The sequence below is a fragment of the Amphiura filiformis genome, chromosome 14, assembly GCF_039555335.1.
Source record: "Amphiura filiformis chromosome 14, Afil_fr2py, whole genome shotgun sequence".
NCBI classification, from domain to species: domain Eukaryota; kingdom Metazoa; phylum Echinodermata; class Ophiuroidea; order Amphilepidida; family Amphiuridae; genus Amphiura; species Amphiura filiformis.
In genome coordinates this window covers 12,557,275-12,582,684 of record NC_092641.1, presented here as the reverse complement: position 1 = coordinate 12,582,684, position 25,410 = coordinate 12,557,275, and the positions used below count along the sequence as shown (strand labels likewise).

At 38.2% G+C, this 25,410-nt stretch overlaps 1 protein-coding gene across 1 annotated transcript; it reads left to right on the top strand.

The window, feature by feature from the left end:
• The first annotated feature begins 211 nt into the window (after positions 1-211).
• On the top strand, positions 212-20,212 carry LOC140169204 (uncharacterized). The gene is made up of 8 exons (XM_072192461.1): positions 212-458; positions 10,596-11,012; positions 11,065-12,808; positions 13,966-14,074; positions 14,962-15,175; positions 15,750-15,883; positions 17,002-17,283; positions 18,186-20,212. Exons 1-8 carry the CDS (start codon positions 332-334, stop codon positions 18,225-18,227), a joined length of 3,069 nt encoding a protein of 1,022 aa, XP_072048562.1. The 5' UTR covers positions 212-331; the 3' UTR covers positions 18,228-20,212.
• Positions 20,213-25,410: the final 5,198 nt, after the last annotated feature.

Here is a 25,410-nt window from a genome sequence, read left to right as displayed (position 1 = left end):
TTATAATAAAGTTTCTCTAAATTAAAAGTATAAATGCATTAAATAATATTTTGGGTGGTGCTGTGAAACTGTCAAGAAAAACAATTTATAAAGTAGCCATACATTTCAAATTTTATTTGATGTATATTTGCTGATTTATTTTTATATCTATAAAATTTTCCATCGCATTCTAGAATCAAGCACACACACGTCGTGCCATTTGCAATCTGGAGCTGGAGAGAGATCGACGAGACGCACACGGAAGTTAAAATGTAATGAAATAATTTTGTATTTTGTACCGAAAATCCTCGTCGATATAGCTGACGATTTGGTTATAGAATAAACTTTGAAAATGCCTTCTGTAGATCAGGTAACAAAATTTGATCAAAGTAGCGAGGAGACACTGAAAAGTGGAGTTAAAGATGATCTTGATCTTGATGTATCGTGTGTGTTGGGAAAAGATACAAGTAAACAAACTGGTGAGTTGCTGTTTCAATGTCCAATGACAATGTGTTTTGTTTATAATTATGCATTAATTGTGGTTGTTCATGCATCAGCTGCTATAGGCTGCGGCTGTACAGCAGCTTTCACTCAGTCCCGTTGGGATCTGGTTCTGGTTTTATACAGTTCAACACCGCAATGAAGTGGGGAAAATGAACCGGTTGTTGCATGTGTGTATATACTTCATAGTTCGCAAGGCAAACTTAAAGAATCGGGCAAAACAGACGTGTCATTTATCGGTATGACATTTTCGTTATTGATGCTGCCCTATTTTAAGTTTGCACCGAAGAGCCATCTAAGTTTGAGTGCATCGATATACTCACTCTAAATTGTTCATCAAACTAATCTAGAGGTCCTTATAAAGAACAATGCTGCATTGTATGCAAAAATCGCCACAAAAGATGAAAAAAACCGCATGGGAAAAGTTACATGTTAACTTACAGCACTAATCATAATTCTGTTCAAGGTAACCTCTGACCTGGCCTGAACAAGTTTAGTTTAAAATTCAAGTGACGCAGTGCTCACGCAAAATATAGACTGGGTAAACTTCTAGACTTTCTGTGGACTGCCCTCGGTTATCGCTGTGATTTATGACTTATTTTCCAGGGATTTTTGACACTCACTGCACTGGATCGTGTACCAATGAATATTTTTTTCTTTCTGGATTCATAAGGCCAAATAAAAAATAAAACATGTTTCACGTCCCCTCCCGCTTCCTTTTTTAAGGTTTCTTCAATTTTATTTTTATTTTTTGAAATTTTTTTATAACTTTTTAAAAATATGTCTAGGAAGTAGAGATGCTTTCTATAGCCTTGCTAATATACAAGAAACACTTTTATAAGGTGTTGTGATAGTTAGATAGAGGGCCTAACTCTCAGAACAACAAATAAAAAGAGGCCTCCTCCTTTTAACAGTCATTTTGTATAGTGCTAAAACAGCTAATTTATGGGTATTTACACCGATTTTACACTGATTTTGCGATAATAAATAAAAAATAAAAAGCCCCCTCTTCCTCCTTTTTTCCAAAAACCCGGACGTGAAACATGTTTTTTATTTTACTTGGCCTAATGGAGTATTAATTACAATTTCAAACATGAACGTTTCGGTAAGAAGTACAACAACCCGTGTAATTTTAAATATTATGACAAAAAAGCCTTGTATGTTTTCGTACAAGCTCTAATTGAAATTACGTTGCACTAACTTTCTGCATACAGATCATCCCATACCGTACTAGCAGAGCTAAGTGCGGTATGGGTTCCTCGTACTAGTGTGTACATGTATACCCGGTTTGGGCAAGTCATACGTCAGTGTATCATCATTCATGAGTATGCATGTATGTAAGATGACTTGCGCAGCAAATCACCAAAGTAAAATATAATGTGGACGAGCTTTCAAAGTTGTGTACATTCCAAAATCTGCACAAGTTTTAGGGGCTGTGTAATAATTATGAGCCTGTGCCTGGGGAGGGTAAAATTGGGGGGGTGGCGGGCAAGAAATTCTTGGCGAGCTGAACAGGGGGGGCAACAAGGACTTTAGGCAGCCAGCTGTGTAGGGAGTGTTTTACATGTACACACCCGAATTTATAACTAAATACACACCCAGTTTTTGTCCACATGGCCTATACTTTGTACCAGAGTGTTGTACGAACTTGTACCGGTACACAAATCTTAAATTTACACATCTAGTTTTTTGAATTTACACACCCAAACCTTCAACTGCCTAAGACCCTGGGGGAAAGCAATTTTTGGCCAGCTGAGAGGGGGGGGGGGGAGCAATTTTTGGCACACATTCATGGGGCGCCGTTTAAATCAAATGCTCTAAAAAGGGTTAGGAAAATGTCAGTACGGAAAGTAAACGCTTTAAAATATGTGTACATCCATATCAAAACAATGCACTTGTCGGCTACTACATGTGCCTCATCTCAAGTGGAGGTCAAGTCAAATCATCCCCAAGTGACATGGTTATGGTATGTTCTCTGTATTAATAAGCAATGTGACTTGAAGTTGGGGATGATTTGAAGTAACCTCCACTTGAAATGAGTCTGGTATTTACCGGGGGTATTTATTCCCAGTTATTATGGGAAACTAGCTGTCACCCGTCTTTCGGGTCCAGAGTAGAGTTTGGTGAGTCCGAGTTGCACAAATGCAGCATAAATAGTATGTCTGCAATAGCGCTAGATTGAAAAACTGGGGGTCTGCAGGGACCCCTGAACTTGCAGAAAATTTAAAAACAGGGGGTCCAAACTCTAATTTGGTAGGTCCGGGACCCCAAAAAGCAACCTAGCCCTACCCCTGGTTTGCAAATTGGGATCCATAAAAATTGGCATGTGCAAGGGGGGGAAGCAATTTTTGTAGACCGAGAGGGAGGGCAAGCGATTTTTGGCAGGCCGTTCATAAATTTTACCCAGCAGGGGTTGGGCTCATAAAGAAAGGCTAAATATCCACAGTCAAATTTCAGTTGTATATTTCTTCTCATCTTCTCTGGTTTAAAATGTATATGCCCCAAAACATAACCCCAAATCATGATTTCTACTTATTACACCCCAATACAGCCAGGGCTCGATCTTCACTCTAAAAAGTTACACGCCTGGCAGAAATTTTACAAGCCCGAATTTTTGAAGGAAATAATGCCACAATAAATGTGAAAAAAGAAGGTGATAGACGATAGTCTAGTAATTTTAATAGCGGCCTACACAGTGTATAAATTAAGTGGTCATCCGGTCATCCTGAAGCCCAGATTTGCTGGCGGATGACCAGAAATTCACTGCAGGTTATCCGTCGGATGCCCATACTTTTGAAGTGTTACTTGACCTAGAGTTGATATAGCTAGGATCATTCATGGTTGATTTAACAAAAAAAATGTGTTTTAATATGTAAAGTTCTAATTTAAGTTTTAAAAATTAAAATTTATTCTTAAATTGTAAAATATACGGATGACCACAAATTTTGGCAGATGACCAGATTTCATGACCTGGTCATCCGCTGGATGACCTGATTTTTTTTCTTAATTTGCACACTGGGCCTACAACTACATGTAGCATTTAACAAATTTTCAGATGTGAGCCCTGCTTGTGACTTGTTCTTCATTTTAACATTGGTGTAGATTTCTTTTTGACATGGGGGGAGGGGGGTTAAAACATTTCTTGGAAGTAAAGTAAATCAGGGACCGTGTATAAAGGGACTGGAAACAGATTATTGATAGCTATTGTCAAGCTATTGTTATCAGATTATCTTTTCGACCTTCGATTGTATCTTGAGTTGCGCCGAGGGCGCTATGTTTGAATTTTATTATTTACTCATGTTGCCCTACTAAATATTAAAAAAAAAAAATCCAATACCTTTTTTAATCTATGTAAAATTGTGTAAAATGTCTACCCTTTGTCAAACACAATTTCTGTGTAGCATGGAAAATCATTTACATAGGATTTTGAAGACAAAATGTGATACTTTTGTGGAGATACAGAATGATAGAACAAACAAAATTATATTTTTTCTGGAATGTGTACACCGTACGCTTGGTATTCCTACTGATTTAGATACTGAAATAATTCTTAAGATATGATGTTCTTTGAAGATTTATGTTGGCATTTCTAGAGTCTGTCATTATAGGCAAACATGTACATGTAGGCTCATTTCGCAATGTACAAGACAAGCCACACGCTGTGTTGGAACTGTGCTTGGATTCGTACCAGCGTCTATTGATCAACGTATTATTCATGCTTGCTCAACTGAGGATAATTTGTAAACCAGCAACTCGCATGGTACAATGGATGGAAGCCGTTTCCAGTCCCTCCATACAAGGTCCCTGAGTAAATCCAGCACCTTTATGGGCGCAAAGTGAGAGAAAAACATTTGCCATAGCCTATCGAAGCTAAAATTGTGAAGGGGCCTCGGGGCTTGGTTGGCCTTTGGTGCAAAAGTGGAACAAATTCCACTGGCAAAGAAAGTTACACGCCCGACAGCAAAAGTACACGCCATTGGCATGCGGGAATGGCGTGCGGGCATGTGTAAAAGTCAAGCCCTGAATACAGCCCAAGGCAGGGCAAGCAATAAAATAGTCTCTGTGTGTCCACAGACCACAGTAATCCATAGCAGTGATAGCACCCAATGTGTGCAGAAAGGAATGAAATGGCAACCCTTTCTAAATTGCCAACATGTTAACTCCTGATTGGTTAATGCTTGCATGCTTGAGTGGAGGGTATTTCAAGACATATCATGCCATGCATGTGTCATGATGTGTGCATTATTGCATCATACATGCTGTCGTTTTATCTTTTCTGTTTCGGGAGCTCTATTGTTCAGAACCGAAAACGCAAGGGATTTTAAGTGAGATGCTGTCGTTTTATCTTTTCTGTTTCGGCAGCTCTATTGTTCAGAAACGAAAACGCAACGGATTAAGTGAGATGGTGTGTAATTTGACTTCATTGTTACGTTTGGGCATCATGTTTCTCATTTCAAGAGGTAATAATAGGTGCTGTCAATCACACTTATGTCTGTCAATAAAGGTTGGATAAGTCAAGTGCTTCAAGTGGGCAATCTTACTTGTGTCTCTCATGTAACTAGGCAGGATAGGCCTACATCAGGTCCGAACGCAAATTTGACGTCATTCTGGTCTATATTAATGTGACATTTTAAAAAGGACCCCTGCCTCTTCTCCTCTCGCTTTCTTCTCTTTCTAGTCTGTCTGTCTCTCCCCTCCCTAGACCCTCCCTCGGGTCCATGGAGAACGACTGGTAATGTAGATTACATAGCATTAAAAATCAACCCAATACATGGACCCTTCCAGTCTGTAAACAATTTGCCTTCCAGTTCCCACAAAATGCTGGGAGTTCACTTTTACGGATTTGGAGTCACACAATCTTTCTATATACCACGTCCATGTTTTCACTACATAAAAGAACGATATTGTATCTGACCAATCAACGCAGCTTGGCAGCGCTGGGATATTTGAAAAGGCTTCCCTACCTAAATAATGTGCAAACATTCGCAAACCGCACGCGATAATATACGCAATATGGACAAAAGTCCGAGTCGAGTGGTTGCCTTTTATTATTGCGCGTACCATGGGTCTATCAGACGCGTGCCACTTGAGCTCAATACCTCTCAGTTGTTGACAAGTGTCCCATCCGATCTTGCGTCACATCCCACGGCATAGCTTTGTGCTACATTGTACCATATGTGAATTGAAACTGGGGCAGGGCTTTCGTAATTGACATCAGAATCACCGGGCTTCGTTGAACGATTATTTGGATGGGAGATCTGAAACAGATTGGACCAGTCGAGGATTCAGCGCTCAATGTACTTTCGCGTTCACTAATAATACGAGTATGTTTCTATATTGCTGCACTGACTGTGTGTGTAATCAGTGGCGTCGATTTGTGGATGAAGAGGAATGGGTTTTGGGCATTGAGAAAACTAAGGGGAGGGGGTTACAGGAATAGGGCATTATGTAATTATTTATTGTTACATTATCCAGAGATGGAACTGAACCGAGACTGGGGCCAGTCTATCCCCTCCCCAACTCTCACCTGTGTCATCTTTTGAAATATGTGGATATCTGAATTATATTGGATGTTGTATTTCCTTTACCTTTTTCCCCCTCTCACTGTTTTAGCAGTACTACAATGTAGGCCTATGATCAGCGTGGAAAAATTAAAATTGTTATTTTGAAGTGTTAGCATGGTACGTGTGAACAATCCTTTTCTTCTAGTCTTTTGTTGCCTACAGAAAAGTTGAACTACAATCGTGTAAAAACAGAATTTGACAAATATTGAGGGCGTTCTCCTCAGTGTACAATATATGGCTTTAACAGGTACACACCTTGATAAATTTGTAACTATTTTTGCATTTTTCTCAAAAATAAACACACTTGTAACAAAAGTTATGTATATTATAGGGGCAAGTTACTACACTGGAATATCAGTGACTCAAGACAAGCGGTACGTTATTTATGATGAGAAAAGAGGTACGGTACTGCTAGAATGTACCTCATTTCTTATAATACATGTATTGTTCAGGCCTGCAATATTTACATTTGTTCAAGATTACAAAAATATTCTGAGTGATGTTGAGTTCAAACTTATCTAAATGACATGATTTGCTCCATGTGGACCAGGGACAGATTTACCTTTTTTGGGGGGGGGCCTGGGCCATCCCAAAATTCGGAGGCCCCAAACTCTCCATGAGGAAGGCATGTGCACTCAAGTGGCCAAGTTTTAGTTTACAAATAGGGGACCTACTATAAGATCAATCTTTCTAGGACATATGTGCGCGAAGAAAATTTCAATTTCAGACAATTTTTGCCTAAAATGAAGGCGAATTTTGCTATGGAAAGGTCCGGTGTGCGCGAAGTGCGCAAAATGTTGCAATTTTAGCATATTTTGGTCCACAACATCGTGTTTTCAGCTAAAAGAACATGCACATGTCCAAATTTAAAACAGTACGGAAACGCTTAGATGAAAATTTTCCAGCTCGCTGTGCTTGTAACATATAGACCATGTGCAGTGGGGGGGGGGCAAGTGAGTTTTGGCAAGCTGTTTGGAAATTTTACCTGCCGGGGGCTCATAATTATTGCACAGCCCCTAAAGTTTTATGATGTTTAGTTTCTTGTAGACTGATTTGAAAGGGCATTTTGTAATCCACAGCCTCATCTGACCCTGATTTTTCATGATTTAGGGTAGGTCGGTTGAGGGCAACACAACCATTTTTTTTGTTGCCTTTTTTGGGGATTATAGGGAGGATCATTGGAGGCAGGGACAAACAAAATGAATCCTAATATTTAAAAAGCAAAACTCTGGTGATGTAGCTTCAGGTTCATGTGAAAAAATACTATTAATCAATGTAAACAAAGTCATGAACAATGATAGTTATTATCTCCCTTGTGTCTTTGTTTATATACAAGGGACATCCCCTGCACTGTTTGGGGATTTCCCATATAAAGCAGCCAAGTGCAAGGTCATTCAGCAATTAGCACTTTGTACATTGAACTGCACGGCATCTCAGTCAATTAACTTAAAATTGAACAGGAAGTGGAAATCAAAACCGATCAATTTTATTTTTAGTGTCAATATAATACTGTATATAATTGAAGCCCTATGAGCCAGCCAGAATAGTCTCTCCTCAATGACAAAGTTCAATAACCCACACTCAACAATCACAGCTCAAAGTTGACCTCAAGTTGTAGAGGATTAGTTTTTATACCCAAATATTCAAGGTCATTAACTAATGAATGTACTTGTTATTCTGATGTCTTGATGGATGAGCGTGTGTGAGAAGCTAGTGAAAGTAGATTTTTTGGTTGATGTGTGCATGCTTTTAAAGTTTTAACTAAAAGTAAAAAAAAAAAGCTAGTACTAAAAAAGCTAGTTAAGTACTTTCTCATTTTGATGGAAAGAAGAATCTGTAGATAGAATAATAATTAGTAAGAATACCTTTTGCTTTGAATTCCCGGGTTTGAATTATTAATTTTAACCCCTGGAAACTACTGGTCATCTAACAGCATTTCTGATTGGTTGTTGCTGTGCAATAATTATGAGCCCTGGGGGAGGGTGAAATTGGGGGGGGGGAGCAATTTTTGGCAAATCGAGAGGGGGGGGCAAGCAATATTTGGCACACATTCATGGGGCACCTTTTTGATTTTTTTAAAACGCTCTAAAAAGGCTCAGGAAAACAGTACGGAAACTCTTAAAGATGCAAATCGCAACATATATTTAAGCCATTTTGCAAATCAGGATCCCAAACATTTGGCATGTTCAAAAGGGGGGATGTTTTTTGGCGGGCCGAGAGGGGGGGGGCGATTTTTGGCAGGCCGAGAGGGGGGGGGCAAGCAATTTTGGCAGGCCGTTGGGATATTTTCATAATTATTGCACAGCCCCTAAGTTGAAATGCTATTTCAATTGCCATGACTAGGCTTTTTATGGTCAAACTTGCATTAGCAGATGATATTATTAATACCCTCCTTGATTGGCTCAAAATTGGGCACAAGATTCATTTTGGCCAATCGGCAGGTAGTTCTCATGGGGTTAAAATATATTTTGAAGGAATGGGGAAGTGTTATCAGTTTATATTCCCCATATTTTTACCACTTCCACATTACACAATACAATGTAAATGTCCTATAATAAGGCTAGTGTAGTGACAAACGTGCTAAATACTAAGTACGTCATATTGATTTTATATCTCCAATTATGGAAGAGGAAGTGTATGCATAAAATCTAAGTGGGTGACCTGTACGGTTATTTTGAGACGTCACACTGATTTTGTAGACATGTTTGTGACGAGGAAACTTGTGTAAAAAAGTTTTGATTTCCCATAATACATGTAACTATATATTTTAGGGGATACTATCAATGTAAGTTGTAGGATGGGTGGTTGCTTTTATTGTTGGGAAAATATTAATGATCAGGAAAGTTAAGCAAGGAAGTAGAATACATGTGTGTGTACTGTATAAGCACCATACACATAAGAGTTGGATTTAAGAATTATATCTAAAAAGGTAAGGAGGTTGAGATTCCATGTATTATGGTATGGTACATACACACTATCCAGTTGCATAGCCAGGACTTTTTCATAGGTGGGCGGGGGGGGGGGGGCAAAGGAAGGTGGACATTTTCAGAGGTGGGCCAGGGGAGGAAGGTGGAAGGGGGGGGGGGGTGTGGTGAAGTTTGACAAACATGGTCAAAATGGGGCTAAAATTCTTCAATATAAGAGTGGCCATGCTACTGGTACTGTCATTACATGTTTCCTATCATCCTACATGTACACTTATTCACAGTATTTATATTATACATGGATGATAAAAATGTGGTGAATATGAAAATTTTGGCGGGTCTAAAAAGCCAAACCAACCAATGTTTCGGAAGCTTAAACATCCTCTGTTCAAAGAATTCTTTGGGTACACGACATGTAAAAATATGGGGAATCACCCGAGAGTTTACACATCCCTTATAGGGAATTATTAGGGTATGTAAAAATTTGGTCAATTTCCTCTGAACTGTTTATTACCAGGCTGCTGCTGCTGCTGCAGCTTGCAGTGCAGGCCCTGCGCTGTATTGGGCTGTTCCAACTGAAATCCACACTACCCCTGTGGAAGATTTTGGAAATATCTTCCATAGAGGGGGTATGTTTTTCAAATGTAATTGGTCAGAGTTACTCATTTTGAAACCCATAATCCCCCTGTGTTTATGGCTTTACCCATACCTTACACAACTGGAGTGAGTATTTCAAATGGAAGTTACCTAATTGTCTGTTGTATTCATAACTCATACTCCCCCTGTGGAAGACTTCACCTAAATCTTCCACAGGGGTAGTGTGGATTTTAAATGGAATGGCCCATTTGATTCCAGGACAAATTATGGTGAATATGAAAATGGGGGTTAAACTTTTAAGAAATCAAGTAAGGTTTCACAAGCGTCAAACTTCCCGTTTACAATGAATTATTAAAGGTAGGTCATAAAAACTGATCCCTGTCGCAGGAAAACCAAAATCCCCAGAAGGAAACCAACTGGCAACCTAAAAAAAATCACGGTGGAAACATGGAAGAAGAATAGAGCACAAAGTGCGATGGAATTGCAACTCCGTTCGTCGATGTGAGGTCAGCGATCGTCACGCTGCAACATGTGGACGTAGATGGCAGCAGCATTTTTCTTTAATTAGCATAAGTCTCCACAGCACTACGCATATATTTTTTACGTAGCTTTTAGTACTATCGTGGTGGCGGCAGCATTTTTCTTTACTTTTCCAATATGGCGCCGCCCATGAATCAATTTGGTGCCTGTTGGCGACGCCATCGGACGCCATTTAAGCGCAGAGTAATACACAGGGAAAGCCGACGCTGTCGCCACCTTTTTGTATTGCGCTAGTATATATGAGTTGCAACGGCCTGGTGGAAAGCCCTCTAGTGTTGGTTGTCAGTAGATTGCAGTCACTCCTCATCAAGTAGGCCTATGACAAAGGCAACAGTGGTTGCTGAAACGTACACATTAAATGCATTTTATCTGGATCAGATACTTCAAACTGTCTTTGTTTACTTGTTTTCTCTACCAATCCTGATGAATTTGTTCTATGATCACCTTTAATGTAGTTTTTAATATTTACATTTTTTCCTTGTTGTTACAGGAGCAGTTGCCGATGACAAGCTGTGCAAGGAAAATGGTCATGTGAAGATGGAAGGCAAACGAACAAAGAACGTAAATGCTCACTTGGTAAAGACTGATATGATTTGTCTTGACAGAAGCCCAGTCAAGCCAGTAAAGATAGAAACAAACGGACTTGTGAAAACTGAAATCAACAAAATGGATGATGGAAAAAAGGTGAGCAATGGTTGCCATGGAGATGGGGATGCTACAGACTTTAATGGAAGTACAGATGATTCTGCGGAGCTCAAGAAAAAGACGACATCTTGTCCTGATGAAGAGAGTGAGAAAGCTGGAAAATTGTGTACGAAACCGGCGAGCTTTGATCTTCTTGGTGATCAATTCTCCCAGCAACGTATCATGTTATCCAAGAATGCAGCGGCAGCGGCTCGTCAGAAAGGTCTTATAAAAGGAACACTATCGTATGATACATACCAATAGCGATCCTACAGGGCTGGATTCGGGTAGTGTTTTTGAAGGAGGGAATGAAGGGATCAAAACTGAAAAGGAAGAAGTGAATAAAGATGATAAAGACATTGACCAGTTGGCAGAGAGCTTGGGGGCTTCATTACAGATAGCACCTGCTGCAGTGAGCAAAGACGGAATCAAACAGGAAAGGGATCAACAGGTGTCCGATCTAGCAGATGATCTGAGCAGAGGCTTAAATGTGAGAGATGATGGCTTGGAGTCAAAGGTTATTGTGGTCAAGAAGGAGGACACAGTGACCATTCCTCCTGACGAGGAGATCATCATCATAAAACAAGAACCAGATGATGAAGAGCGTTCATTACAAGAAACCATTGTGAAGAAAGAACCAGAAGATGGTGGAAGTAAAAAAGACTCTGGGAGGTTCAGTAAAGGTGTGTCAGGAGATAGGAGACCAGAGATTATAGCTAGAGGAGTCAATGATGACTCTCAGAATCAGTACCCAACTTCGATGCCAATGACCGGCGGGCATTTCGTTGGACAACAGTCATATCCGACAACTAATATAAGTGGACATGTCCCAATACCAAGTTTTCAGATGACGTTCATTGATCGAAATCAGTTGGAACAGTATTCTCATGCAGGTCAGTTCGTTCGACGGAATGTTCAGCTGCAGCAGAAGAACATACTACCGCCATGTTACAACATGCAGCAGCAGCAGCCGATCATGCTCCCATCATCACCTCATCATTCAAGTAAGCCTATCATTGTACCACCAGTGTCAAGCTTATATCAACAAAGTGAAAGGTACAGTCAACCTCAGCAGTTGTATCATCAGCAGTTTACTCCACATCAGAATCAATACCCATTAATGCAACTGCAAGAGCCGCAACAGTCCATGATAACAATGCCAACAGTGGCGGTCTCAACAAAGCAACCCGAGGAAAGCCTTTGGCCTGATTCACCTACTCATCTGGAGGAGGATATGGCTTCACCTCAGTCCACCAGTTCTGATGGAGCATCTTACTTAGGTTCAAATCCACTTAGTCCACAATACAGCAATCAAAGCAGTCCCCCACAAACCATGTTTCCCCCTACATCTCCATACCAGACAGTACCAACTCGGTCTCCAGAATTACCCCCTGCAAATTCTCCACAAGCACCTTCTCCACAAGCACCTTCCCCTAGCAGCCCGTACACGATATCTCACACTGTTAAGGCCAAGGCCGGGAGTAGTAACTTTGGCGTAGTGACAGAGATTACCGATAAACCAACATCTCCAAAACGACAAAAATGTGTGGAAGACGCCAACAAGGACCAGAGAGTGAAAGAGATTATAGGTTATTTGGAGCAAGGTAGTCCACAAGCAGCTTTAGAACCAGACACAGTGTATCTCAGCAACTATCATGCGGCACTCTCACCAGATTCAGCTTCATCAGTAGACTCTTTCCCACCATCTCCCAAGGAATTTCAGCCTCATCAGTCGCAAGAGCCGCAACGATCCCCACCCCCGGGCGTGTCACCTGCCCAAGCTGTACATGCACACCAATATCCTCCACCCCAGCAGGCTGTAGTTGTACCACAGCAATTCCAAGGTTTCACACAACAAGTAATAAAGACATCTCAACATCAGCCCCAAGTTCCGGTTGAAGCTGTGGTGCCGATCCAAGCAGCCAATCAGCAGGAGTATGAGGCGCAGGAATGGCGACAGAAAGTGGCGTGTCTTAGTGATGCGCAGCTCAAGGAACAGGATGAACAAGATCAGGACACGTAAGTTACATTTAACCCCATGAGAACTCCCGGTCCCCGCACTCCGCGCATCCGCGGGTATTCATGCTCGTCGAAAATTTCGCGAAATAAGGGGTGTTTTCAGATGAAGAAACGCGATTCGCGAAACACACAAAAAAGGGGTGTTTTTTTAAACCACATGTTCGCGAAATTGAAAAAAATGGTATTTTCATCAAGCAGCCTACGCGTTTCTGCCAGAAAAGGGTATATTAGAAATATCGTTCGCATTTTAGCGAAAATAGTGGTATTGTCGAAGGGTAAATAATTCGCGAAATCGCTAAAAAAGGGTGTTTTTCCCTAAAAACTTGTGAAATGAGATGCAAAAGGGGTGTTTTTAAAGTTCACCGACAAGCATGAATACCCGCGGATGTGCAGAGTGCGGGGACCGGGTGAGAACTACCTGCCGATTGGTCAAAAAGAAGTTTTCATTATCAATTGGCCCAATCAGCAACATTGTTAGAATAATTTCACCACACAAAAAAAGTGGGGTTAATTATTTGCAAAGCTCCATTCTGATTGGTGATTAAAATGAAGATATCATGTAATTGACCAATCAGAGGCAATGTTAGATTGGCAGGTAGTACGTCAATCATGGGTTTCTCTACCGAAAGTCAGTTTGTACCAAAATTCCGGTACAATTACCGAATAGGGTGCAACCTGCTAGACTTGAGTTCAGTCCTCGTTTACGGAGTTTAGGGTTAGGGTTTAGGGTTGGGGTGGGGCAGTCTTGTAATAAGACTAGTAGAGTTGCACCCTATTCGGCAATCGCTCCAAAATTCCTTCCTGCAAGGTACATATACTCGTAATAGGCAACAATTGTTCGGGTTTTGTTACTGCATGCGTTAATTTTAACGAACGCCTATATCAATACACTATGTTTTGAGTTGATTACGAGCTGATCATAGTATAGACACATCCAATATACCTCATTAACGATCGAGGCATTGGTTAGGAGTTATAAACACCGGAATGATATAGTGATTTTCTTTGTTTTACCTCATTTTGCTGGGCTCAAAATTAAAATAAGGGACATATTTGATTTTGTGGAAAAAAATTCTAATTTATAATTTTAAAAATGTGACAATATTGCTTTTAGTTAAAATTTTGGCTGATTTTATTCTGAATTTATTTGTTCACAGGATTCTTCACCTTGCGATTATTCATGGAATGAAATTCCTCATGTTTGCATTGGTGGAACGGCTGCTGAAATATCCAGATGCTATTAACGTCAGGAACAAACTCTCTCAGGTAGGTGGTGGCAGGGTTTGGATCAATCAATAATTGCGAGAATCGGAGCAACTTAAAAAATGTGCAACCCCTGTACATCCCTTTTTGACTCTTTTTGGCACCTAACTCCGCAACCACATATTGTACACATTCAAATTTTATATTTTTGCAATCTGTTTGACCAGACAGATAATTTGATATGCTGTTGAGTGAAATTTGAGGATGTTTAATTTTTGACCCCTGCATAATCATATGGGGTCATTGTAGGGGTCATTTTGAGGGTTGTAGAATTAAAATAAAGTGTGGTATCCACCATTTTTGGATTCAGCATGTCCAAATAATTATTGCTAGTATAGACGAGTTGACCTCAATGTTTATCAACAAAGGCAAGGGACTGGTATATCGATATGCTTGGGTGAACTCCATGCAACCACTACACTGTTCAATAGCCTTATTGTGATGTGGCGGGAGTTTTAAAAACATGAGCCCTGTAGAAAATATGATGCGTACGCATAGTGCCAGGCAAAAAACAATGGAAATTGTGATGATGCGTGCGCATACTGCCAGGCATTGACGTCAGAAGTCAAGTCATCTATACCAACCTTTACTCACAAGCGTCTTGTGAAGTAGAATCTATTGAAATCTTGTCTAGTCTAAAATTACAAATACATACAGATTACATGTATTCATAATTACTGTCCTTGTAATTGAAAACTGGGTGTTAAAATTGACTAGGCTGTAAGTCAGCATGAAAAATGCATTAAAATGAGTTCAAACAAGCCATGTATTTAATGGTTCTTGAAATACATTGTAGCTCTTGATATTTTGAGAAAATATCTCAAAACTTGATTATGGCCAGCATGCAGAGCATTAAAAAAACAATCTCTTCAACCCATCTCTATATGCAGACGCCTCTGTACTTAGCAGCAGCCACTGACCAACCAGAACTTGTGTATCACTTGATTATTAATGGAGCTGACCCAACCATCCCAGCAGAACGAGCAGGGAATACACCTCTTCATTACGCAGCAGAGCAAGGTTTTGTGGACGTGATTGAAGCGATATTCCAAGGCTTGGGAAGATCATCACCAGATAGTTTTATTGATGCCAAGAATTTTGAAGGTGAGGATTGGGCTATTCCAATTAAAATCCACACTATATCCCTGTGGGAGATTTTGCTTTAGTCTTCCTCAGAGGGAGTATGAGTTTCGAATAGAATAGATAGTTGGGTAACTATTTGAAATGCTCACTCTAGTTGTGGAAGATATAGGTAAAGCCATAATACAGAGGGAGTATGGGTTTCAAAATGATTAACCCTGACCAATTACATTTGAAAAACATACTCCCCCTGTGGGTGTGGATTTTAACTGGAATATCCCATTGATTTAATCATGAGATCCTGAGCTTCACATATTACAGTAAGTTTTTACACAATTTCAGCTGTGTATGCTAAGAACTTCGACATCTGTAAACATCGACGAAATATAAACAATCTAATCTCCCCCATTGTAGGCAGTGTGAAGGAACTGCAACTTTATTTGTATGAATCAAAACATTCTTGTGAAATTCTCTTTTCACAGATTTCTAGGACTGCTGTGTTAAAAAGTATATAAGGCAACTTCGATTCACAATTTTGTACCATAGTTGCATGGCATACAGTTGTTTGATTTCCCCATTTTTGTTTCTCATGCTGTAGGGAGGTCACCACTTCACATTGCAGTTGAGTCACATGGTACACCTGTTGTAGATCACATGGGAGACATGGTAACAATTGACAGTTTACAAACCATTGAAGTACTCATCAAATATGGGGCTTCAGCAATGTGTCAGGTAGGTACATGTATGACCAGAGATAACCACATGACCTTGATCTTCGTCACAGGAAATCTGAATCTCAAATGGTGTTGTCTGAATGGTTGACTCCATTTGAAATCTACACTCCCTGTATTGGAGATTAACGTCAATTGTTGATGTAGGCTCAAACTGCTTAGTAAACATTGTGTTACTGTGCTTAGAAGGAAGGAGGTTAGGGTTAGTTTTAGGGTTAGAGTTAGGGTTAGGGTTGTATTACAGACATGACCTCCTTCTAAGCCCCGGGGGGGGGGGGGTACTCAAGTTTGGTTTTGGTAGGGATGTGCCGCTGAGAATTTGAAAGTGGACCCATAAATATACCAATTTTTCAAGAAATTTGGACCCATTGATATACCAAAAGTCAAAATTTTCGGCCGAATTTACCCCAAATTGTCCTGGTTTTTACAAATTTTCCCAAAATGAAAATTTTTGCTACATTAACTAAAAATTGGGCTATTTTCCTAAAAAATCGAGAAAATTTTGAAAAAGGACCCATTCATATACCAAAATAGGCTTTGAAAAAGGGTCATTGATATACCAAGAGGCTGAAAATGCTACCCATATTTGCGGCACGTCCCCGTATGGTCATTTGTACTGAGAACCCCCCCCCGGGTTCTAAGCGCTAAATACAACTATTTCCAAACTGCTTTGTTTGAATGGTTTAATCCATTCCAACTTCAGGATTTGTGTATTACTGTTTTGCAGGCGTAGATCCCGGGGGATGGGGGGATAAATCCTCCCCGATATTTTGCCATAGGATCCCCTCAAATGTTGACTCCTGTATGTGGATTTCTGACCAAATTAACCTCATATTTGTTCATTGTAGCCCTAAAAGTGCAAATTTGTTTGCGCTTCACACAAATGTATTCCATTTTTGTACCATATTTCAACAGTTGAGCTTCAAAATGGCAAAAGTTTTCGTGCGCTTCGCTTGCAATTGTACCATAAACTTATTATGTCACCGAAAGGTGCTAAATTCACTATACTTCAAGACATTTTTTCCAACCCCATCCTCCATATCAAAAAGAAATCTACGCCACTGCTGTTTTGAAAAAGAAAATAAATATTGTTTCTTGTGGTATTTGTTTATTTTTAAGGATGGAAAAAGTGGGAAGACAGCACTGCACTATGCAGTTGAAATGCACAAACGGGAAATAACTCGCTTGTTGTTAGAACAGTGCGATAATGCGGGAGAACTTGTCAACTGTCAGATGTACAATGGGAACACCGCCCTCCATCTAATCGTGGGCCGACATGAAATACCTGTGGAGGAGATCTTACGAGTTGTTTCGACGTTGATGCAGTTTGGTGCCAATGTGAGCATTGAGAATGCTGAGAAAGATACAGCGGCAAGGCTGGTCCAAAATGGGCATGATGTGGTGAGTGATTTTACAAAGGCATATAGGAGTAGTCATGGTCGTTCAACTCCAAAAAAAAAAATCAATTTTCATTGTCAATTAAAAGATTAGGGGATTAATAAAAAGTTACACCTTGAAGATTTGAATGGGTACGGAATGCAAAATAAGCACTTTCAAAAATGGCATAATGTATTGTGGTTCTTGAGATATGTGTCATTTTATGAAAGATGTTTCGTTTCGACACACTTTACAACATAACTTGAGAACCACAAAACCTACAAAAGAGTAATTGTGATATTTGAATTCTTTGTCAAGCCCTGTTCAAAATAGCCACAAAAAGTTTCTTCAGAGATCATTACTATTCACATGATACCACTACTCTAACTGTTTACATTAACAAGATTATCAGTGATTTTCAAAACCCAGAATGCACTGTTCCAGCTCATTTATTTCCTTGGAACTTTGGATGTATTGCTGTAGTGCTAGTTATATCTACACGTGGAATGGATCCTACCCAGGACAATATTCATGCGATGTCACTGGAGCTTGAATAGATAATAATGCTCATCAAAATTCAGAGTTGTGCATAACAGACATATACATGCTAATGAATCGGGGACAAATAGCAATGTGAAAGCAATCTGATAGGGCAAAATCTGACATGAAGAAAAGTACTTCTGTACATTTATTATCTTGCAAGTGAAGTGAGAGTGTCGAATTTGGAAACAATGGATAATGTATATAACTATAATCTGAGACTAAATCAAAAAGACTAATTTGTGTCTGACATTAAGGAAAGTGTGCAGCGTGATTGGTTACGGTTGACAGGTTGTCAGACGCAAACTAGTCTTTGTAATTCAGTCTCAGATTGTGAAAACAAATCTTAATTTATGATATCTATTTTATTTTGTTCCTCCCTATAGATAAAGAAGCATCTTTCAGGGCAGGCTCACAGTGGTCGTTAATGATGAACATCCCAACAGGGAAAGGAATATGTAACTGAGCTATTGTGTAACTAACTGAGGTATTGTATTTTTGTACGAGTCTCTATCGATTTGGAGGTCTATAGTGTATAAAGTCAAGATATGTGCAACTCAAAAACTGTTTTGGAAGAGAAATGTACATGTATGCTTTACATGCATTTTATGTTGATTATGAATCTGGTTTTATTATAGGCAGTAAAATTTGAAGGGTTTTATGTCCTGCAAGCCATTTTTGTAGTGCACTTAAAATGATTCCAAAGGCATAACCTTGTGAATAAGTTGTCTTGAGATTGTAATGTTATATACTGTATTGTGATAGATATGCTTAGGAAGGTTGATGTTCAAATATGAAGCCATTGTTTGTAAAACTTTATTTACGGGAAAATGACACTTGGAATGAAATCTCACAGACCCAAGTGAAATGTAAAGATACTTACAAGCAGTGCTTACTACATGTATATAGGAAAGTTAAAAAAAAACCCAGTGAAACAATAAAAGAAGTATCAATTAACAACTTCAACGATGATGAGAAATGAGAATTGTAAAAGTCGGATAACAATGATACTTTGAAAGTTGTGACCAAGCATGCCTCCCTGATGTTACATGTGGAGGCATTACTATCTCCTGCAGAGAAGGAGGGCACTTGTTCATATTTTGACAGATCAGCGTAAACATAGAAGTGACTCAAGTGAGGTTCTGATTCGCTGATTCAATCATTTGACAATCATTAACATCAAACTGATAGCCTGATTGGCCGATTACACATCAAAGGATTCGTTGGCACAGAGTGGTGCTCTTGAAGGGCACATAAAGGCTCCGAGTATGTTTCTCATTAACAAACAGGACGCTTGAGTCAATCAGAGCATAAGACTGTCATACTTCTCTGGAAGCTAGTGTAGCAGTTTTACACTCTATCTCCAGCATCAAGGAATGATTATGTGATTCTTGCCAGCTGATGAGGTAATGAGTGTGTTATTATGAATATCTTGTGACTGAGCCACAGAAGGTTTCATAAGTGAAATCATGTTTATTTTAGGTACAGAGCTATTCCAGTTGAAACCCCTACACCCCATATATGGAAGACATGACCTTACTCTCCCAACAGATTTCAAATGGAGTCGCCCATTTAGGTAGCCCCAAATTCACACTCCCTGTGTGGAAGATTAATGTCATGTACTGGGAGTAGGCCAGGGGTTGGTGCAGTGGTTGATGCACTTCCTGCCTCTCACCACTGTGGCCTGGGTTCAATTCCTCACAGTACCGTAAGTGAGCATGGTTGCCGATCCATGACCATCCTCATAGGTTTTTCCCCAGGTTTTCCTCATACATCCTAAAATCTGACCTCTTCCCATATTCCTGATCGGTCAATTGTGTGATATCTTCACTTTAATCACCAATCAGAATGGAGCTTTGCAAATAATTCACCCCATTTTTTTTGCGTGGTGAAATTATTTTTTACAATGTTGCTGATTGGTCCAATTGAGACTGAAAACTTCTTTTTGACCAATGGGCAGGTAGTTACATGTCATTGATAGGGGGTGTATGAATTTCAACTGGAATAGTCCATTGAGCTCCAGATCATTGCAAACATGAAGATAAAACAAATTGCATATTTTTTGATTATGTAAAATGATGCAGGCATCATTTACTACCGTGATACCTCTGTTTACCCAAAGACCTCACAAAAAGTAACACAGCTGTTATAAATTATGCCTAGATAGCTTCAGAACTATTAATTGTATTCACATTATTTTAACATAGAAAGAAGGATGGTTTATTTACGTGCATTTTGATACGCCATACATGAAATGTTGTTCAATATTAACAACACAGGAGTGTCTTAAAAGAAAAAACCTGAATTTAAAAGTTGAAGTTATATTTTTGAATTAAGCGTGAAGATAATGTCTGATTTTACATGCCACAACCATTGATACAGCAACTTTTAAATTGGGGTATTTTTCTTTTAAAACACTTATATAATATTGAATGGCTTTGAGTGTGATACAAGAATATATTTCACGAGATAGAAAAATATTCCACGAGTCGAAGACGAGTGCAATATTTTCTATCGAAAGTGCAATATATTCTTGTATCACACCTAAAATAAGCCATTCAATATTATTATTATTATTTATATCAGGCTTTTGCTATGCGTTAAATGAAAATTTAAGCTTACCTAGCTACCGGGTTTAACCAATGTGTAGGCCTATCGTAATGTAAGCTTACCTTTTGACCTTCTTGTTTTCTGCTCTTTACTCTCAAAAGACAATTTCGGAATAATTATATAAAGGTTTATTTGTAGATGTGGATTATATTTCCTAAGGTTATCATCATCCAGAATTGCCGTGAATTAAGTTTGTGATTTTACTTGTTTACAGTACGAAATCTCCTGTGAGCCGTTACGGTGTCTGTAGTGTATTGTGCTGTTGTAACATGACGCGTTGTGCTGACACCATGATAACGCGCGACGCGTACGCGATACGCGTATCCGGTATTTTGCAAATATTGTACAATATACAGTTTTATTGTATCGATAAAAAGCCTGATATAAATAATAATACTGAATATTGAACGACATTAGACGAATGTGGTATCAAAATACACATAAATAAACCATCCTCCTTTCTGTGTTAAAATATTGTGCATATAATTATTAGTTCTGACGCTATTCTGTCGGTCGGACATCCGGGCTATCTCTAGTCTCGGGCCCAAACTGCATGTGGCTCACGGAACGTTATGAACAACAGAAACCGACTGTGAAGGAGGCTACATAGCGATGTTGTTGGAGTGATATTCAATTTCGAACTCGACCATGGAATTTAATTTTAAGTTTGTCAGTATATAAACGGTAAATCAAGTAAGTTTCTTCCACTCTGAAGACTTAGAAACGGTTGCGTGATTCCACTGACTATTTGCGGTCGAAATTTACATAACACCAATGACAGAAATCATCAACAAAAATCGAATCAGGGACTTGTTTTCACTCGAACATCATCAACCGGAAGTGACGTGACACGGACCGACAGAATAGGCATATTTATAACGGCTGTATTACTTTTTGTGTGGTCTTTATATATTATGTACTAGATATTACTGTACTCTGAAAATATGAAATCATGAAACTAAATATATATCAACTTTTACGTAATTTTTGGATTTTATGTAAAGTATACATTGTAAGTATACATTTATGTTTTGTTATGTAAAATATTATCAATTGAATTTATTGCATGGTTATATATCCTTTAAAAAATAATCAGCTTATTGGATTTTTAAATCTCTAGTTTATAGTGTTGACATGATACACAGAGTATTTTTGTACAGAGTGACATATATATATCCTTTTTTAATATTAAGAAAAAAATGTATGCGATAGATAACATTCCTGATATGACTTGATCCATTTTGCTTCCTCTAATGCTTGCATAAAAACAATTCTACAGATTCTTAATTCATACAAATTACTGTCAAATCTGTTTCATTTTAAGTATCAAAAATATGTTACGTTTTATGTTTCTTATTTTTATTTAAACAAACAAGTCGATCAAATTGTATCAGGATTGTTATTCCATGTAATACCCATGTGGTAGGTATCACTCACTGAACTGTTAATTTTAAATTATTTCTGGTTTTAGGCACTTCACAAATACCAGTGATTTAATTGATTGATTTACAAATTTGGATAGAAAATGTTAACTATACTTTGTGGATTGCTATAATTGTCGAATTTGAAGAGTGGCTGTGAAGTGGCCAGTGAGTCCTCACAAGATGTATTCCAGCAATTAACCCCATGAGAACTACCTGCCGATTGGCCAAAATGAATATTGTGTCCAATTTTTAACCAATCAAGGAGGGTATTAATAAGATCATCTGCAAATGCATGTTTGACCATAAATAGTTTTAAAGCCCGGTCATAATTGGCAATTGAAATGGGCATTTTAAGCTATCAACCAATCAGAAATGCTGTTAGATGACCTGTAATGTCCAGGGGGTTAAGACACATGGTGTAGAATTAAAGTGATGTGATATGTGATACCTGCTTTGTATGGGTAGTTATATATATATCATGTATTGAACATGTCAGTAATTACTATGTGAATATTTGTATACTACAGTGCACTTTGTCAACAATGTAATATTGTTGCAAGCATATAACGAAAAAACATACTGTATTTTCAAAGTATATCGTAGTTAGTAGTTTATAGTTATACATGTAGATCTATAGATTTGGAGTATATGGAGTATGTACTATCATGTTATTGAAAATATTATTAATTTTTAAAACAATATATATTTATATTTAATGTGTAATATCCTGTAATGGATAGAGCCCGGATATAATTTATTATGATATAAATAATGATTAAAAATGATTCATGGTATAAAATTGTTTCTCAGTTGAGATTTTATATTTTCATTATTTAACTTTCCCACAGTTTTAATTGTTTATTAGAAATTTTCATTTTAAAGAACTTGTGAAAGAAAAGTTTCAAAGTTTCATTTAAAACTTGAGTCATGACATATTGATATTATGAATGTGTACATGTACGTTGATGATACGACTGTTCTTACTTTGTCGCTGTTGGTTAACTTCTTCAACTAGCCCACATTATTACATTGAGTCTCAGTTTTTAATTGTTTATTAGAAATTTCCCTTTTAATGACCTTGCGAAAGAAAGTTTCAAAAACAATTAAAACTGAGTCATGAAGTTGATATTAATAATGATTGTATTTCAGGATTTGACTATTCTAGATGAAATCTGTATACCCTTATGGAAGACATGACTTAAATCTTCCACACACGTAGTGTGAATTTCAAATGGGTGACTCCATTTGAAATCTACACCCTTAAGTGGGAGATTAGGGGGTGTATGGATTTCAACTGGAATAGCCCATTGTGTCCATAGATTGTGATCATTTCATCGTCTGCTTCACATATTGACATTGTCATATCTCAAAAGGCTGCCTCGTGTGACTTTTTTTTATTATAGTCATCTAATTGTGATGAGAATGAGATACACTGTAAAATTATATAAATATCAATTTTGAGGTATTATCACAATATTATAATATCATGTCCATTTATAAAGAAAGAAGCATGCTGAAATATAAAATAACAATATAAAATACAACAATGATATTAAAAATCACACAAGGCAGCCTTTTGAGATACAACAGTATGTGATGGAGACAACTGTATACAAGCTCTTGAAACTGATATGGAAACCAAGAGGAAGTCGTTTTTGTTTTCACTTGTGTACTAATAGAATTCACTAATTTTGTAAATCGTCTGCAAACAAACCGAGACTGCATTATCATTGATGCACTGATCATTATTGTGCAATGCACATGCTCCACCAGTTGAACGTGTTCAGTAATAACCTGTGTATCGATGATGACGCAGACATGATCTCTGTTTCTTTGCCAAGGTTTCTAGGAATTCCGGAAAATGTGAATACCATCATCTCGATTGTTATAAATGTACATACTATTTCTATTAGCTTTAGGGCTCATACAGGAAAGGAAATGTTGCAGTGTTCACCAGTGTATTAATTAATTGTTGGTGGCTTTGTTTACATTACACAGTATATAATGTTAAATCAAGCTTGAGGGCTATATGCCGGAAGTGGGGTGTTGGAGTTAAGCCTGTAAATAGCATAAATTATGTGTGTCTGTTTCTATATTTTGTGAAAATTGTGAGAATGTTGATATTTCATAATTATGAAAGTTTATTTGAAGAACAAATTTATGACAAGCACAGAACAAATTTTATGACAAGAACAAACCGACAAATAAATCAAAACCCTGTATATGATAGTATTTTGCTGGCCAGATTGACAGGATGCACAAGTCAGCATAAACTTTTCACAATTGGGTTTTTATTTGAAAGCATTTAAATTTGCCTATCATACAACAGAGCAGGGCTAGAATTCATTACATTTCACTACCTGGAGAGAATTGATCAAAAATTGAATTCTCTCCTGAGGTTGGTATCTGTCAATGAGTTGACCAGATCACAAGGATATCATTATAGCTAAAGGCTATACAAATGGGTCAATGAGTTACATAAAAATGACCTTGTGTGGTATTCAGGAAGTGAGTTTTGCCTGAGGCAATTTGTGGTGGCAAAATGTTGATCCCTCACTACAAGAGTTATTACCGTCAATTTGGTTGAAAAAGAAGGTGAGACATGATCAAATCTCTCTAGGAAACAAAAGCTTACAAAACGTAATGTTTGGTGAGAATCCACAACTCAATTCTCGCAAAGATTCTCATAAACAAATTCTAGCCTTGATGAACTGAGAAGTTGTTTGTTTTTCAGTGTAACATTGAAAAACAAACCTGTTACTGTAATGTGCATTTAACATGTTTAATGCTCTACGTGCTGGCCATAGGCTTCAACATCAAAAGTTTTGAGATATTTTCTCAAAATATCAAGAGCTAACGAACCACTGAACCAATACCAGGCTTGTTTGTACTCATTTTAATGCATTTTTCATGCTGATTCCAAATATGGTCATGAAATTTTTTGTCATCTGCAGTTGACACCTGCATGGAGAGAGTTTAAGCTTTTAATGTTTTTTGACTGCTGTGTAGCTTACAGTTCTTGTCAGAATTTTGCTCAATTACATTCAATAGTGAATGATAAACATGTGGTAAATATAATAAGCAGTCCAAATTTCTTGGTGTTTTGTATTTGTGTTATCTTTGATTAGCCTGGTGAGTCATCAGTGAAAGTGAGGACAACTTTCAGTTTCACAATGTTAATACCGTACTTAGTTTATAGCACTACAAAGTAGATGCAATGTCACGGACATGTTTGTTGTTAATTGTCAGTTTGAAATGTGTGTAATGTTTTGTCATTGAACAGGAAAACCTTCTATGTGTTTGTGGCCCCTGGACATGTTTAAAACAAAACTGCCAACAAGTTACATAGGAGGTTTTGCTTTAAGCATGTTCGGGGGCCAATGACACATGAGGTTTTTCATGCCCAACGACGGAGTTCATATAGGGCTATTCCAGTTGAAATCCATACACCCCCCTAAATGGAAAACATGACTTTATTTTTCCACACAGGGAGTGTGGATTTCAAATGGGGTTACCTGAATGGGTGACTCCTCCATTTGAAATCTACACTCCCTGTGTGGGACATTAAGGTCATGTC